Genomic DNA, 13,259 nt, shown 5'->3' on the forward strand with positions numbered 1-13,259 from the left:
GACTAGTCAATACCTGGATCTGGGATTTCACTTTTTCTTTCTCATTGGCGGCATGGGAATCTCAAGCCTGGTGTTTGTTTCTGGACGGGAGTTGGAAGGACGAAGCTACGACGGGAAAACGTTTTGTTTTTATGATGACTTAGCGAAGGTTGCTTTTTTACGATACTTCGCAACAGGCAGGGCGAAAGGGCGCCTCAGACTTTGGCTCCTACATCGAGGCTAGGGCTGCATCTATCGGGACTGGATTACTGGGTAGATGCAATTAGCGTCTGAGGTTTGAAGGGGTGTGTCTTTTTAGGTTGATGTGCTCAGTTACGAGCGTGCTGAAATCAGACAGCATGGGCGCAGGGAGGTCTCGGTTTAAATGGCCTCCCTGGTTTGCGGCGATATGCGTGGGGATTCCCAAAAAATAAAGAAGATATTCAGCCGTCGAGGCTGGTATTCTGGGCTTTTACTGTTTTTTCTGCTCTGCGTGATTGTGATTTCTCCCCTCATGAGTCTCTCAACTCTCGGAGTGTATGGTAGGGTCGATGCTTCAATAAGCGCGCCTCTCATATGGTGTTTCTCCCATTTTCTTATCACCAGTGTGGTCTACGAGCAGGGAAATTCTCTCAAATGACGTCTTCTACTCATGCCGCAGCACAACTAGAACTAACAGGAAGCATGACATTTGAGTCGACCGTGATCGTTCTTACTTGGGCACCTGGGGGTATGCTCTCAAATTACGTATCTCAACTGCGGGAAGATCACCATATTCACACATGCTACTTCAAGCCAGAACCCATAAACAGATATGTACACGCTTCAAACAAAGACTATCTACACCTGCTTAACACCCCCTCTCCTCCAGTCATTCTTCCCCCACTAATGAACCATACTCTTCCCAATCTCACTCCTCCACCCCTTTGCCCTCTCGAACCCGTTGGTGTGGCTCTGGTAGTCGACAAACGCCTGGTAGACCTCCTCCTGGCTGTTGAGCACAAAAGGACCATACTGCACAACAGGCTGATCCATCATCTGCCCGGCAACCAGGACGAACCTCCCCGGTTTTGTCTCGGTCTCCTCCACCCGTGCAACAACCCCATCCTCTTCTTTTCCGTTGCCAAAAACGACGTTGTGCCACTGTGAGACTTTCTTCTCTTCTTGCTGCCCGTCACTGAAAGTGACGTCTGCCCCCTCGAGAATATAAGCGAACCCTTGCCACCCCTGGGGAACCTCCTGCTCGATCTTCCCCCCCGGTTGGACCTCCACGTCATAGAACACCACGGGTGTGTACGCTAGATCTTTGAGGGACTCGACACCGTACGACTTGCCGGAAATAACCTTGATCTTGACTTTGCCGTCTTCGGTGATGACGGTGGGTATCTCCTCCGCTTTGAGATCCCGATACCGTGGCTCACAGTATTTTAGTTCCTTGGGGAGGTCAACCCAGAGCTGCAAGCCGATGTTGGGGGAACCGTCGGGGTTTTGGCGGGGCATCTCGGCGTGCATGATGCCTTTGCCGGCGGTCATGAACTGGAGGTCGCCCGGGTTGAGGGTGCCGCGGTTGCCGGCGAAGTCTTCGTGGTCCATGCCGCCGGTGAGGAGGTAGGTTATTGTTTCTTGGCCGCGGTGGGGGTGGTCTGGGAAGCCGGCGCCGGGGGAGACGGAGAAGTGGTCGAGCATGAGGAAGGGGTTGAGGGAGCGGAGGGAGGGGGTGCCGATGGAGCGGCGGACTGTGGCGCCTGCGCCTTCGGACTGCTGCTTTGCGAGGAGGGTTTTGAGGATGCGGCGGGGGAGGGTGATGCGGGACATTGTTGCTAGCTGGGCTGGTGTGATGACGGTGGTGGTGGCGGTGGGTGGTGGTGAGGATATGTCTGATGAGGGGGTGGCAGAGGTGAGGTTCAAGTAGTTCTTGATGTTTTCTCTGAGGATGTCCAACGAGGCAGGGATGTCAATGTTTTTGATGTGCTCAAGCTCAAAGGCTGGGTTGGTGGTATAAAAGTAAGCAAAAAGCACACTGACGAGCACAACCGTGAGTGAAGATATCCAAGAAAAAGTCTTCATCTGAAATTATCTCAAGGTCACAGCTTCTTATAGATCTGTGAGCGGATGGTGAAAATCACTGGGATCACAAGAAAAAAGACAAAGTGGACTAATGATTTATAAATGATGAACAACCCGCTATCTCAAGAACTCTCTTGAATCTTCCCCCCCCCCCGGCTCCCCCCATCCCCCTTCCCTCATCATCGTTGCTGTCAGATCGATGAAGCTGCCGGAAAAGAGCTGGTGGCGGGGTCAGTTTAGCCCAAAGGGGCTTAGCGCACCGCTGACAGCACGTTAGTAATCAGTTGAAAAGCGACGGAGGGCGAAAAGAGTGGTGACGAGCTCACGATGAGCTAAGCTCTGAATAAGACATAAAACTCATGAGCCTATCACCGCCCGAGATAATTAGAACTTTGCTGAGGAAGAATACATTATTGTTTGTAGTTGACGGTCCAGCCAGCCGTGTTCTTAGTCGACCAATATGTAAGCAGACTGACATTGAGGACTTCACCAACAAGCGAGTGTCCCTAGGCTGCGCTTATGTCCTTCCCAGTGAGCATTCGTCACAATAGAGGCAAGCTCATTTGTTTTAAATTTACTTGATTGTTGTTGTCTCTCTAAACTTTCCAAGTCTATGGCCATATATATACTATTATTACACAAAAGAAACATTCTCTTCTTTTAATCGGGGCCTACCCCCAAACCCCAAAAACGCATACCCGAGCAAGGCAAAAAATAACAAACGCTCCTACCCCAATTTTACCCTCCATATCTGTCCCATCCCGTCGACACGTTTGTTGTTCCTTGTCTTCGGTCCTGTTCTTGTTGTTGTTGTTGTCCCTTGTGTTCATATATGTGCCCTCGACTCCTCATCAACACCCTTCCTTCGGTGATGCCTTATTTCAGAATCGTATCCGTGCTCCCGGCTTCCAGACCACCCTTCTGCACGCTGTGTAATTGGTAATCCCCCTTCAAACCGTTTGCCTCGTCAAAAGTCTTGTTTCCACCCTTTGACCCCGTAGCAGTGGTGCCACCCCATGAGCTGCCGTACGGCGTCGACTTCTTTTGCGAGCTGTTCCAGCCCATTCTGGGCAGGTAGGCCGTGACGAGCTTCTTGAGTCTCATGGCGCAGCCGCAGACAATGCCGATGTTGACCTCCACGATGGACCAGATGCCGAGAATGCCTTCTTCCCAGGAGAGATCATCTGATGACCCGAGGGAGATGGAATAGGGCAGGCGCGCAATGGAGCAGATGACGACACTGTGGGGAACAACGATCAGTTTGATGCGGAGGTAATGAGGCAGTGAGAGGAGCAAAAACATACGCAGAGCCCAGAGCCAAAATACCTCCTACAGATAACTTCTGCTTGAAGCTCAGCTGCAAGCTGATAATAGTGGGAATGGGAAGCAAGATGACGGCAATGTCAGACGCAATGTTCAACACTGACTGCGAAATGGCAACGTTCATCAAGCACTTGATCGTCTCGTCACCCTTGAGCGGCGTGCAGGGCCCTCCGGTCAGGTAGGTCAGCACTAAAGTGTAGGCAAAAATGCATACTCCAATAACCACAACGCAGATACGGTATGTGGCCGAAGGATTGATCTTGAACAAGACAGTCAACATGGCTATCTTGGTCACAGCCGGTGTGATGAGATAGATAAGCGTGTTGGGGAGCAGCTTGTTGTTGAACTCGAGTAGGTTCATCCAGTTGGATGCAAAGATCTCCGTCATGTGTCGCGCCCACCCATAGTCCATCAGCTTAACCATGGTGATGAAGTAGGCTAGTGCAAGGCCATAACATAGTGTCAAGATGACTGTGCAGAAAAAAAACCAGGTCAGTGATGAACGCAAGACGACAACCAGAGCAACCTACTCAAATCGATCTCGACGTTCTTTACTATCTTGATGGCCTGGAAATATCGGCAAGCCAGGAAGAATGTCGCCATGAAGTATGTTATCCCAAAGGCGACCATTGTGCCGATTTGAAGGTCATTGTACGGGGCGCCCAACTGCCCAATATCCTGGGTCGGTTCTGGGAGGAGACTGGGATCCATCTTTTCTGTGTCGTCTGCCTTTTCCTCTCTGTCACTATCTCGATATCAAATCGTGTCGTCAAGACTCGGTGCCGTCAGAATTCGATGGTGTTTTGGCCGTATAATAACCGTCATAAACATAGTCCACAAGGATCAACTCCAGATTCCAGTCCCAAGATGGGCATGAGCCCAGTTTTGTTGCCAATCTAGCTCGGACAAGGCCATCGTCACCTGGGTGGCACGAGGGCGACAAGGACCCTTGCTGAGAAGAGTTTTAGAAAAAGCAAATTCGGTTGTGCCTTCCGTCGCTTCTTGATTCCTCGGTAGTGTAGCTCCAGGATCATGGTCTTGAAGTGCTATTGCTGGTTGAACAAAAGGTGATTTGGCATGCAGGAAGTGGGTTGATAGTTCCGCGCTACTGGAAAGAAGCAGAGGTTTGAAACGAATCGCAATTGGCGATTTCCCTGAGTTTCCCTCATATCCCACTCCCAATCCCACGGTTTGGCACCGAGGAACGTCTGAGAGTGGGACCCAAGTACGGGACCCATAATCCGTGCGACGGGCGACGGCGCCGTCACGTTAGTTTCGGCTCGGCAGGCATGCGGTAGGGACCGGGGCCAGGCGGCCGGGTTCCCCGTGTTGCCATTTTGCTGGCAGTGGTTGGCAGGAAACGATGAATTGCCAGAGATCATCAGCCGGGGAAAAGGGGCAACCGTGCCAGGAATCCAGGAAAGCAACGAAAACACCCCTTTTCCCACGCCGTAGCGTGATGTTGGCTGCAGCAAATCCGTAGCGGCTACCGAAAACGGTTAACGGCATCAGCAGAAGCAAAATCACATCTGCAGAGCCCTTGTCTGGGGGACGAGATGCCAGGCACCCCCAAACTCCAAGGGGGCTATCGTTCCCATAAGCGAGGCCACACGATGGACCGCAGGGCAATGATTCCGTGGACCGAGGGCCCCGAGAGGCCGAAATTGTGGTTTCGTCGTGGCCAAACACGATGATTTACTCGCACGATTCCCCCGTGTCGTTGCGTTGCAAGAGAAGCTGATAAAAAGAAACAAAGACGTTGACGAGATTGAAGGCTGCGACTCTGTGTTTTCTTTCTGTGGCGATATCCTCTGCCTATTCCCCCTATTTCTCTGACGATTTCGATTCTGGCCCGCTCTCAGCAACGGCAGTCGCTCATTTCTTTCGATCCGCTGACAAAGATGAACAAACTATTCGGTAGCGGGAAGCCACCCGTCCCAACGGTCGATACCGACCGGGTGGTGCCGCTCCATTTCTTCGAGAGCGGCCCGCTGGTGCAGGGCAACAACATGGCCGTATCTATTGTGTTCGACGATGTGTTGGAGCCAGAAAAGTTGAAGCAAGCCCTCGAGGGTCTTGTGAAGAGGGAAGGCTGGCAGAGACTTGGAGGACGTCTCCGGAAGAACCCAACAACCGGAGCGATCGAGTGGCATATCCCTACTGTCTTCTCAGCTGACCGTCCCATCATCAACTACGCCCATGTCGATCACGGAGTCCCCGCCGCCCAGCACCCAGCTGCCTCGCGAATCCCGCAACCGTCCACTAGGCCGGCGGTTGTCGCGGACCCTGACGACCTCGCTGATTTGGCTTTCGAGCCTGGTCACAGGCCCGGCGGCATCAGCGATTATCTCACTTCTGACATGCCCGTCCTAGGTCTGCGTGTCAACTCTTTCACCGACAAAACCATTGCCGTTCTCCAATGGCAGCATGTTGCCTTCGATGCGTTGGGTATGCAATATGTCGTCGAGGGCTGGAGCAACATGCTCTGGGGCAAGGAGCACGAGATTCCCACGCCCTGCGGTTTGGACAGCGACCCGTTCGAGGCTTTGGCTAAAGGAACCCGAAAGCCAACAGAGCCCCATCTGTTGATGGACAAGAAGGTTGGAATTGGCGGTATGCTCAAATGGGGTCTCGGATATGGCTTCGATATGTTGGCACGGGCCAAGGAAAACCGCATGGTGTGCATTCCGCAATCGTACTGGAAGACGCAGATGGAGAAAGCAATCGAGGAGCTCCGGGCTGAAGCAACCGAAAAGGGCGAGGACCCATCCAAGGTCTTCCTGACTGAAGGCGACATCCTCACTGCCTGGACGATGAAGTCAGTTGTCGGGCCCCAGGACATGGACCCCAACAGGACAGTGGCTGGATCCATTGCCATGTCGCTCCGTAAGGCATTCGAAGGTGACCTGATCCCTGAGGCATCCAAGAGTCCCTATGTCGGCAATGCTTTCGGTTGGGGCAACGTTCTCGTCACTGCTGGTGATGTCAACACCAAGCCCCTCAGTTGGCTCGCAAGACAAGTACGGCGGGCCATCAACGAACAAGGCACCCGGGCTCAGCACGAGGCCTACTACGCCATGGTGCGTGAAGGGCCTGGTCTCCCAATTGTCATCTTTGGCGACGGCGGCATGGCCCAGATTGGCTTCTCCAACTGGTCCAAGGCGGGCTTGTTCAACCTCGACTTTGCTCCTGCTCGCAAGGTGCAGAAGCCAGGTGTACCATGCCGGCCTTCATACGTTCAGGAGAACCACGGTCCCATCAAGCCTGTCGATGGTTTCTTTGTGTTTGGGAAGGATGAGAAGGGTAACTACTGGACGTCAGCGTACAAGGTTAAGGGCCAGTGGGACAAGCTGGATGAGTACCTTGTCAAGGAGCATGAGAAGGGCGCCTGAGCGCAGGAGAGGACGGCTGCATGATGATGGAATGGAATGGAATGGAATGGAGGGAGGCTCTTTGTCGTTCTGTTTGGAAGCAAAGATAATAATACCCGGGTGTTTTTGTTGGTGTACGGAGCAAGCCTATTAGTAAAGTCGTGACTGCCTCATGTGTAAAACTCCACCCATGTGTGGGTGCAAAGCGCATCGTGATAATTACACACAGACAGCTACAATGCGCCAAGGCCGACTGATCTCACAACACGACTCGTTACCATCACTTGGTCGTGATTTGATATGGATCTGTAAAGTCCACATGTCGGCGCTAGGTGATGTGCTTGATGTCTCCAACGTAGTCTGCTGTGTTTTGGCAGCAGAGTAAGCTGTGAATTTGACCACGGTGCCTCCCATCTCAAAAGTAATGAAACGTAAAGGTTGTATCGATTTAGCCATAAGACCGTAGCCTCATTCAACGGGGCTGGAAACGGTACTGCCTTTGACTTTCACCTGGCATACCTGGCGTACAGTTCCTCGCATTGATGTCAACACTCAATACATCGGCTGGAGGGCATTCCCAACTGGTACTTCATACTCTAACAAACCATAAACTTCATCCAAAATACCTCAAGAGTCCCCCTGGATACCCAAACCTACTTTCCGACCCCTTCCTATCCATATCAGACAACCACATTATAACCCCCAACCTCACAAACCTAAGACCCACCCCCAACCATCTCCAAAAAACCGAGCTCATTAAGCTAGATTCTGAATTCGAACCCATCGACTCACAAGAATGTATCCCAACCCCCAGAGAATTTTCAACCCAAGAACGCCAGGCACAGTAGGCAATCCTGACCGTCGCAACAGCCAATTGCACCGCCGGGATGAAAACCTGCCAATCATCAGGATGTCAGTCGGCACAGAAGGGGGGGTATATATACCCTTCGTACCATCACTAGGAAAGCCATCAAGCAAGGAGCAAGTCCTGACTGTTGGTCAGCACGGCTAAATGCTGACTGCATCGTACACAGCGGAATTTGCCTGAAGCAACTATGTCTTACTGTCGTCGGTTTTCAGCAACTGTCGAGGCACCGCAATGGGTTGTCCACCTCGTTGAAATATTGGTCATAAGTAGTTACTACCCCTTCGTCAAAGATAGTAGTGCCCATCATGAACAGATCATCACCGCACAACCTCAGCCACCGACTCCTATCAATGCAGAGCCTTTATTTGTCATCTGCTTCCATCCTGGAAGTACCTTGGTTCACCAACTAGACACCCATCATACTCTCTCACGAAATAACACCTACGGACAACTTCGCACTTTAGACACTCAACATCACCTACGACCTTTTGCTAAGTGTAGAAACTCCATTCTAGAGCATGGTGTGAGAGGCCGTAATCCAATAATTTACATCAAACCACGCCGTGTTCTTGCCACCCTCTTCAAAATCTAGATGTAAGCCTGTCTTTTGTTATATCATCATGTCCATCAAACACCAACCAATAATCAAGAATATTCTCTTCTCGACCTGCAGTCTCAAGCGTAGAGTCCCCTGTCGGTTTCCATTGTCTTGCCGTCAAGTAGTTTGTAGGGCACCTAACAAGTGGAAGACGAGAATGCCCTTTATGGATTCCACGCCAGCACTCTCTTGAACAACAAAGCACACAATCAATGCAGCCAGCCACTGTCACATATGTGCCTGTTAACGTCTTTCTAAATGTCATCTTCTCACCCAACATCACAGCAATTCCACATCCCGATCAATCCTCATCACTCCCGTAATCAACCAAACACCCCCCACCCGGCAACTTCACCGTCTTCCTCTCCTTCTCCTTCTCCTCCTCCCACCTCTCCTGATCCATCGCCATCGCCCTCGCCACATCATCCATATTCACCATCCCCCCCGTCCCCAAATCTACCTTCAAAACCCCATTCTCATCCTTATCAATCCTGATCCCTTGCCCCCTATCCTCCATCTCCACACCCTCATCCTCATCAATCTGCCCCTCCTCGTCCGAGCTACTTTCTTCCTTCTCAACACCCCTCGTATCCTGCCCCTTCTCAAACTTAACCCTCTTCCCACCCCTCCCGCCGCCTCGACCACCCCTCCCTCTAGGACCCTTCTCAAGCGTTCTTTTCTTTTCGTTCACAGGCTTGGGTGCCGGCGGTGGCGGTGGGGGACGGGGCGTCCAGTCCCCTATTTCGTGTAACGGTGGGAGGGGGCAGCCGGGTTGAATGGCGACAATGGTAGGGAATTCAACTACTGTTCTTCCGGACAGCGCATCTTTCAAATTGCTGTCCGGGGAGAGCGGGATCAAAGTCCTGCTGTTGGGCGCCTCTTTCGTGGCTTTCTTTAGGTAAAAGCTGTATTTATGGTATTGTTCTTCTGGTGTCGACTCAACAGAGGGTGCCGACGAGAACGAAAACCAGGTTGAGTCCAGCGGGTTCTGGAAGCAGTATGGTGCTGATGACCACGCTGGTGTAGACTGGCCTTGAATCGTAACGGGGATGTATTCCGCCTTCGGCTTCTTCAACGGGTTCCTCTCATCATATTCCGGATCTGCCTCGCGCACAAGACGATCCAGCTGCCCGTTATGCCAAATGACGGTATTGGTCAACGCCGAATAAAGCGGTATATTCTCCAGCGCCTTATACAGCACCTTCAATGGCTTCTGCTGCGACGAAGAATCATAAATCAACCACTCGACCTGGAAGTTTATCGCATTGGTCCTCTTATTCCACGACGTTTTATTCTCCCGCTGCCGGCTCATCCCCTTGGGCATGTACACCACCTCAATGTCGAGGTTTCTCAGCCGACGGCGCAGCTGGGCCACGATGGCATTGTGCTGGGTATTGTTCTCTACAGGCTCAAAGCTTAACCTGTCACCGTCCCATACTTTGCGAAAAAGCTTTTGTTCTTCTGCTGGGGTTGGTGGGTGTAGTTCTTTGGCGTCCATCAGCCGGCGGACCTCGACGATGTCTTGCTCGGCACGCAGACGTTCGCGCTCGATGGATGAGAGGAAGTTGAAGTCGTGATCAATACCCCTAGGGGTGCGCAGTTCGTGAATTGGCATGTATTCTCGTGGATTGCGGACGCCATCGCAGCTGGCGCGAGTCTTGTGTTTCTTGCTGCAGGCGAGAGAGCAGGTCTGGGCTTTGCATCGCGGGCAGGTATATTTCGGGGGTTCGGCGTGGCAGATGGTGCACAGGTCGGTGAGCAATGAGGAGTCGGCCATTGTAACGGCCTATAGCATGTGGTACGCGATATGGTGTATACAGAATGTTTGGAGCTGGAAAGCTTGATGATGAAAGAGTTGAATCGGTGCTTGACGTTTCTGGGATCGCGTTGCGCCGAGTAAGCCTTATCGCAATTTTCAGTGGGGACTACTAGCCGGCAGGCAACGATAAGATAGGAGCATGGAACAACCCAGCCAGCCAATCTCTTATTACACTAGCTCCCGCCTCCATTCCACAGCAATTGATTGATTGACTTTGGATCTTGAATTGACGTTGGGCTTCGATTGGCGAAACTCCGATAGAGATAGTCTGTATGTGTGAGTCTCACTTCTCATCACCAACTGCCACTTGTCAAACTTCAGAAAACGGCCGCTCTTTTTATTTTCTTTCACAAAGCTCTCAACCTTGACCCCACGTGGACGCGGTGGATCGCAACGGTGCTTGGACCTTTCACCAGCCAAGCCTCTTCACGGCGCCGGCATAAGTGGCCGTTTCACACCAAATTTGACGCTATCAATAGCTGGCACTTTTATAGAGAAGATCAACTGAAGTTGAATGACAGAAAATCATCACCGTCACTCCAACTCCCGGATTCTTCGGCATACCAAAAAGGTCAACTCGCGATGGCCTCATGCTGCTGCTGACCAAGCAGGTTCATCGCGTAAACCAATGCAACGTCTCAAACAGGCTTAGCCAGGGGTATCCTTCCCAATTCGGACCCTCACATCTGCAGTCCCCCGCACTGCGGACAGGGACACGAAAACACCACCAGCCAGGCAGGCCTGGAAGTCCTGGCCTGTCATCGGAATGGGGTCATGTTGCTTTTTCTCGCCTTTTCTTCTCTGATGAAAATTCTTTGATTCTTCACCGCTCAATACTCCAAAAAAGGGAGAGATGCTGACGACGTGATCAGGGACCGACAAACGAGGGACGTTGCGACTGTTTGTGATACCGTTGCGGCCCATATCAAATTCCCCGCCCCTCCTCCTCAAACAAGGGCAGCCAAGCACTTGTTCATGCGTGGGGTTTTGCGGTAGCACAGCTTGTCGGCACCGTTTGTCTCGTTTTCTCCCTTCCCGCGGGGCGCGGAGGTGGCGGGAGGGAGGGCATGGCACTTCCCGACGTCGAGTTTCCTCGCTCTGTACTCGAAACCGGGTCCTGTGTTCCAATAGCAGAGGTGTATTATGACATGGGATATGGGCGATGGATATGAAAATGTGACGACTGCTGCTTTTGGGTCTGCCGTGTCTGCCCCTCACCTAGGCTTGTCCTAGGTAAGATATATATCATGGCCTACTAAGAGGCCACCAAGACAATAAAAGCTGCGAGCTGCCGTGGGGTTGCTGTATTTTTTTCTTCTAAAAAAGTAGCCATGGTGATTGCTTCTTCGTGTTGGCTTGATTGCGACGGTGATTGACTCGAGGAAACATTGCACCAATCCGGCGCATTTCCATGTTGATGTGCCTCCGCATGATTCCTGTGGCTTGTTATCCATCAGCGATGCAACTGTGGCATCTGCACTGCAGACTGCGTTATGTTTCGTGGATCAAAGGGCAGTTCTCCTGTGCGTCTGCCGTCTTGCATAGGGTGGCTTGTCTCACGATTTGGCGGGCTTTTCGACCTATCATCCAAGTCAGTGATCAGATAGGATTCAGAGGAGGAGGAATCCCTTTCCAAAAGAAAGGACTGTATTTTCTCGCCCTCTGCCGGCAGCGGGATCCGTCTGGCCGTTGAAAACGCCTGGACCAGTTGTTTCCCCGCTTGCTGCAAACGCTCGGAGCATCGTGCGTCTTGCGTCTTTTCGATCAGGGGTCAAAGCGTGCCCCCAGAACACAAACACATAGTCCAAAAGGTTGCATCCGCTGCCAGGTTCAGAAGCACTTTTCGTGAACTTGCAGCAGGATGCGGCGCTGTTTGTTGCTGCTTTTTGACACCGCGGGGGGAGGTCGACTCGAAACGGAAACACAACGAAGCAATACGGGCACTTTCCAGGCTACACCGAAGCACACCACCCGGCTCACCGCACCAAACAGCAGCCTGTTCTGTTCGATGCTGCTGCCGGTCCACGGGGAGCGCTGATCTCTTCGGCTTCCATCACCTCAAACACGCGGCGTCCCCGGTATCAGTGCGCCGTGTGTGTCCGTTTGCCCGTTTGCTCAGACCGCTCATGTCAGTCATTGACAGCCTGGGCCATTACGGACGTACCCATGATGATGAATTCTGATCTCCAGCTAAACTGGACTCGTCGCCAGCTTGCCATCAGTGCCATCTCTTTCGTCACCACGGCCAACCCATGGGACCCAGCTGGCTGGCTCTCACTTGGCCAAAAGCCCGAGGTTTCTCTTTCCTTCCTAGAAAGCGTGGCGTTGTGTAATGGTAAGACCACCCGTGGGTTAATTACAACTGGGGAGAGCGACGATCGAATCCACTCATTTCACGAAAAAGGACTCATTGTCTTTTGCCTGTCGTGCTCGCGAATGAATGAATGGATGAATGAATGGATGACTTTGATTCAAGATAACGAGGTAGAGAACGGATACTGCCGTAATGAAGCATTGAGCAATCGATTCGATTTGCGGCAGAATTCAGGAATCAAGGAGAGGGATGATTCTTCTTCTGCAGCAGTCAAGAAACTGTCACTGTCACGATGGAGCAGGGGCCACTCGGGATGGCAACGGAAGTCTTGGGAACTTATGCTATCCCATGCTTTTGCGGACCTTTTGGTAGCAATTGGCGGATCACGGCAAGTATTGGGTACAGACTTTCGAAATGAGCGCCTATCTTGATGGGCCCTGGACCCAGGCCCCTGCTGAAAAAACCCCTGGCCGCTTTGCCCCTAGCTGCACCTGCATCGTCCACCTTATTTCCCAATTCCCCGTGGACGGTGACCACGCCTGCAGCCAGCTTCTCAGGACAGTTGAGCCCGACCTGCCTCAAGCCCTCTGATTGCTCCGTTGCATCCCTGCGAGGGGCCAGGGCCTCTCTTCAACGAGCTTGGTCGCACTTTCACTCTCATACTCTCTCCATCACGGTCCTTTCTTATCTCGTCTCCTGCCTTTGCCTACGCCTTTGCCTCTGCCTCTGGTTCTCCTCGAGTCTCTGGCTCTTGTTGCTTCCTCTCTTCTCTGAGAAGCAAGCTGTAAGTGGCAGCAGGGAGAGCAGCAGCAGCAGCAGCAGCATCAGCAGCCAGTCTGTCGGGTCCAAGGTGTTTCGTTTCGCCAGCCGACAAGCTCCACGCTGAAATCTTAGCGTCCCGCGTGCCCACTCGGCCTTTT

General features: G+C 52.3%; 4 protein-coding genes across 4 annotated transcripts; 1 reads left to right on the forward strand and 3 right to left on the reverse strand.

Moving 5' to 3' along the window:
• Positions 1 to 864: 864 nt before the first annotated feature.
• Positions 865 to 1,794, reverse strand: PODANS_3_5980 (uncharacterized protein; the record flags this gene model as incomplete). The annotated part of the gene is made up of 1 exon (XM_001909364.1): positions 865 to 1,794. The coding sequence occupies one exon, from the start codon at positions 1,792 to 1,794 to the stop codon at positions 865 to 867; it is 930 nt and encodes a 309-aa protein (XP_001909399.1).
• Positions 1,795 to 2,922: 1,128 nt separating this feature from the next.
• Positions 2,923 to 4,080, reverse strand: PODANS_3_5990 (uncharacterized protein; the record flags this gene model as incomplete). The annotated part of the gene is made up of 3 exons (XM_001909365.1): positions 2,923 to 3,286; positions 3,351 to 3,840; positions 3,900 to 4,080. The coding sequence occupies 3 exons, from the start codon at positions 4,078 to 4,080 to the stop codon at positions 2,923 to 2,925; spliced, it is 1,035 nt and encodes a 344-aa protein (XP_001909400.1).
• Positions 4,081 to 5,270: 1,190 nt separating this feature from the next.
• PODANS_3_6000 (uncharacterized protein) lies at positions 5,271 to 6,761 on the forward strand (the record flags this gene model as incomplete). The annotated part of the gene is made up of 1 exon (XM_001909366.1): positions 5,271 to 6,761. The coding sequence occupies one exon, from the start codon at positions 5,271 to 5,273 to the stop codon at positions 6,759 to 6,761; it is 1,491 nt and encodes a 496-aa protein (XP_001909401.1).
• Positions 6,762 to 8,507: 1,746 nt separating this feature from the next.
• Positions 8,508 to 9,983, reverse strand: PODANS_3_6010 (uncharacterized protein; the record flags this gene model as incomplete). Its single annotated transcript, XM_001909367.1, has 1 exon — positions 8,508 to 9,983. One exon carries the CDS (start codon positions 9,981 to 9,983, stop codon positions 8,508 to 8,510), a length of 1,476 nt encoding a protein of 491 aa, XP_001909402.1.
• Positions 9,984 to 13,259: the final 3,276 nt, after the last annotated feature.

The sequence above is a fragment of the Podospora anserina genome, chromosome 3, assembly GCF_000226545.1.
Source record: "Podospora anserina S mat+ genomic DNA chromosome 3, supercontig 2".
In the NCBI taxonomy this organism is placed as follows: domain Eukaryota; kingdom Fungi; phylum Ascomycota; class Sordariomycetes; order Sordariales; family Podosporaceae; genus Podospora; species Podospora anserina.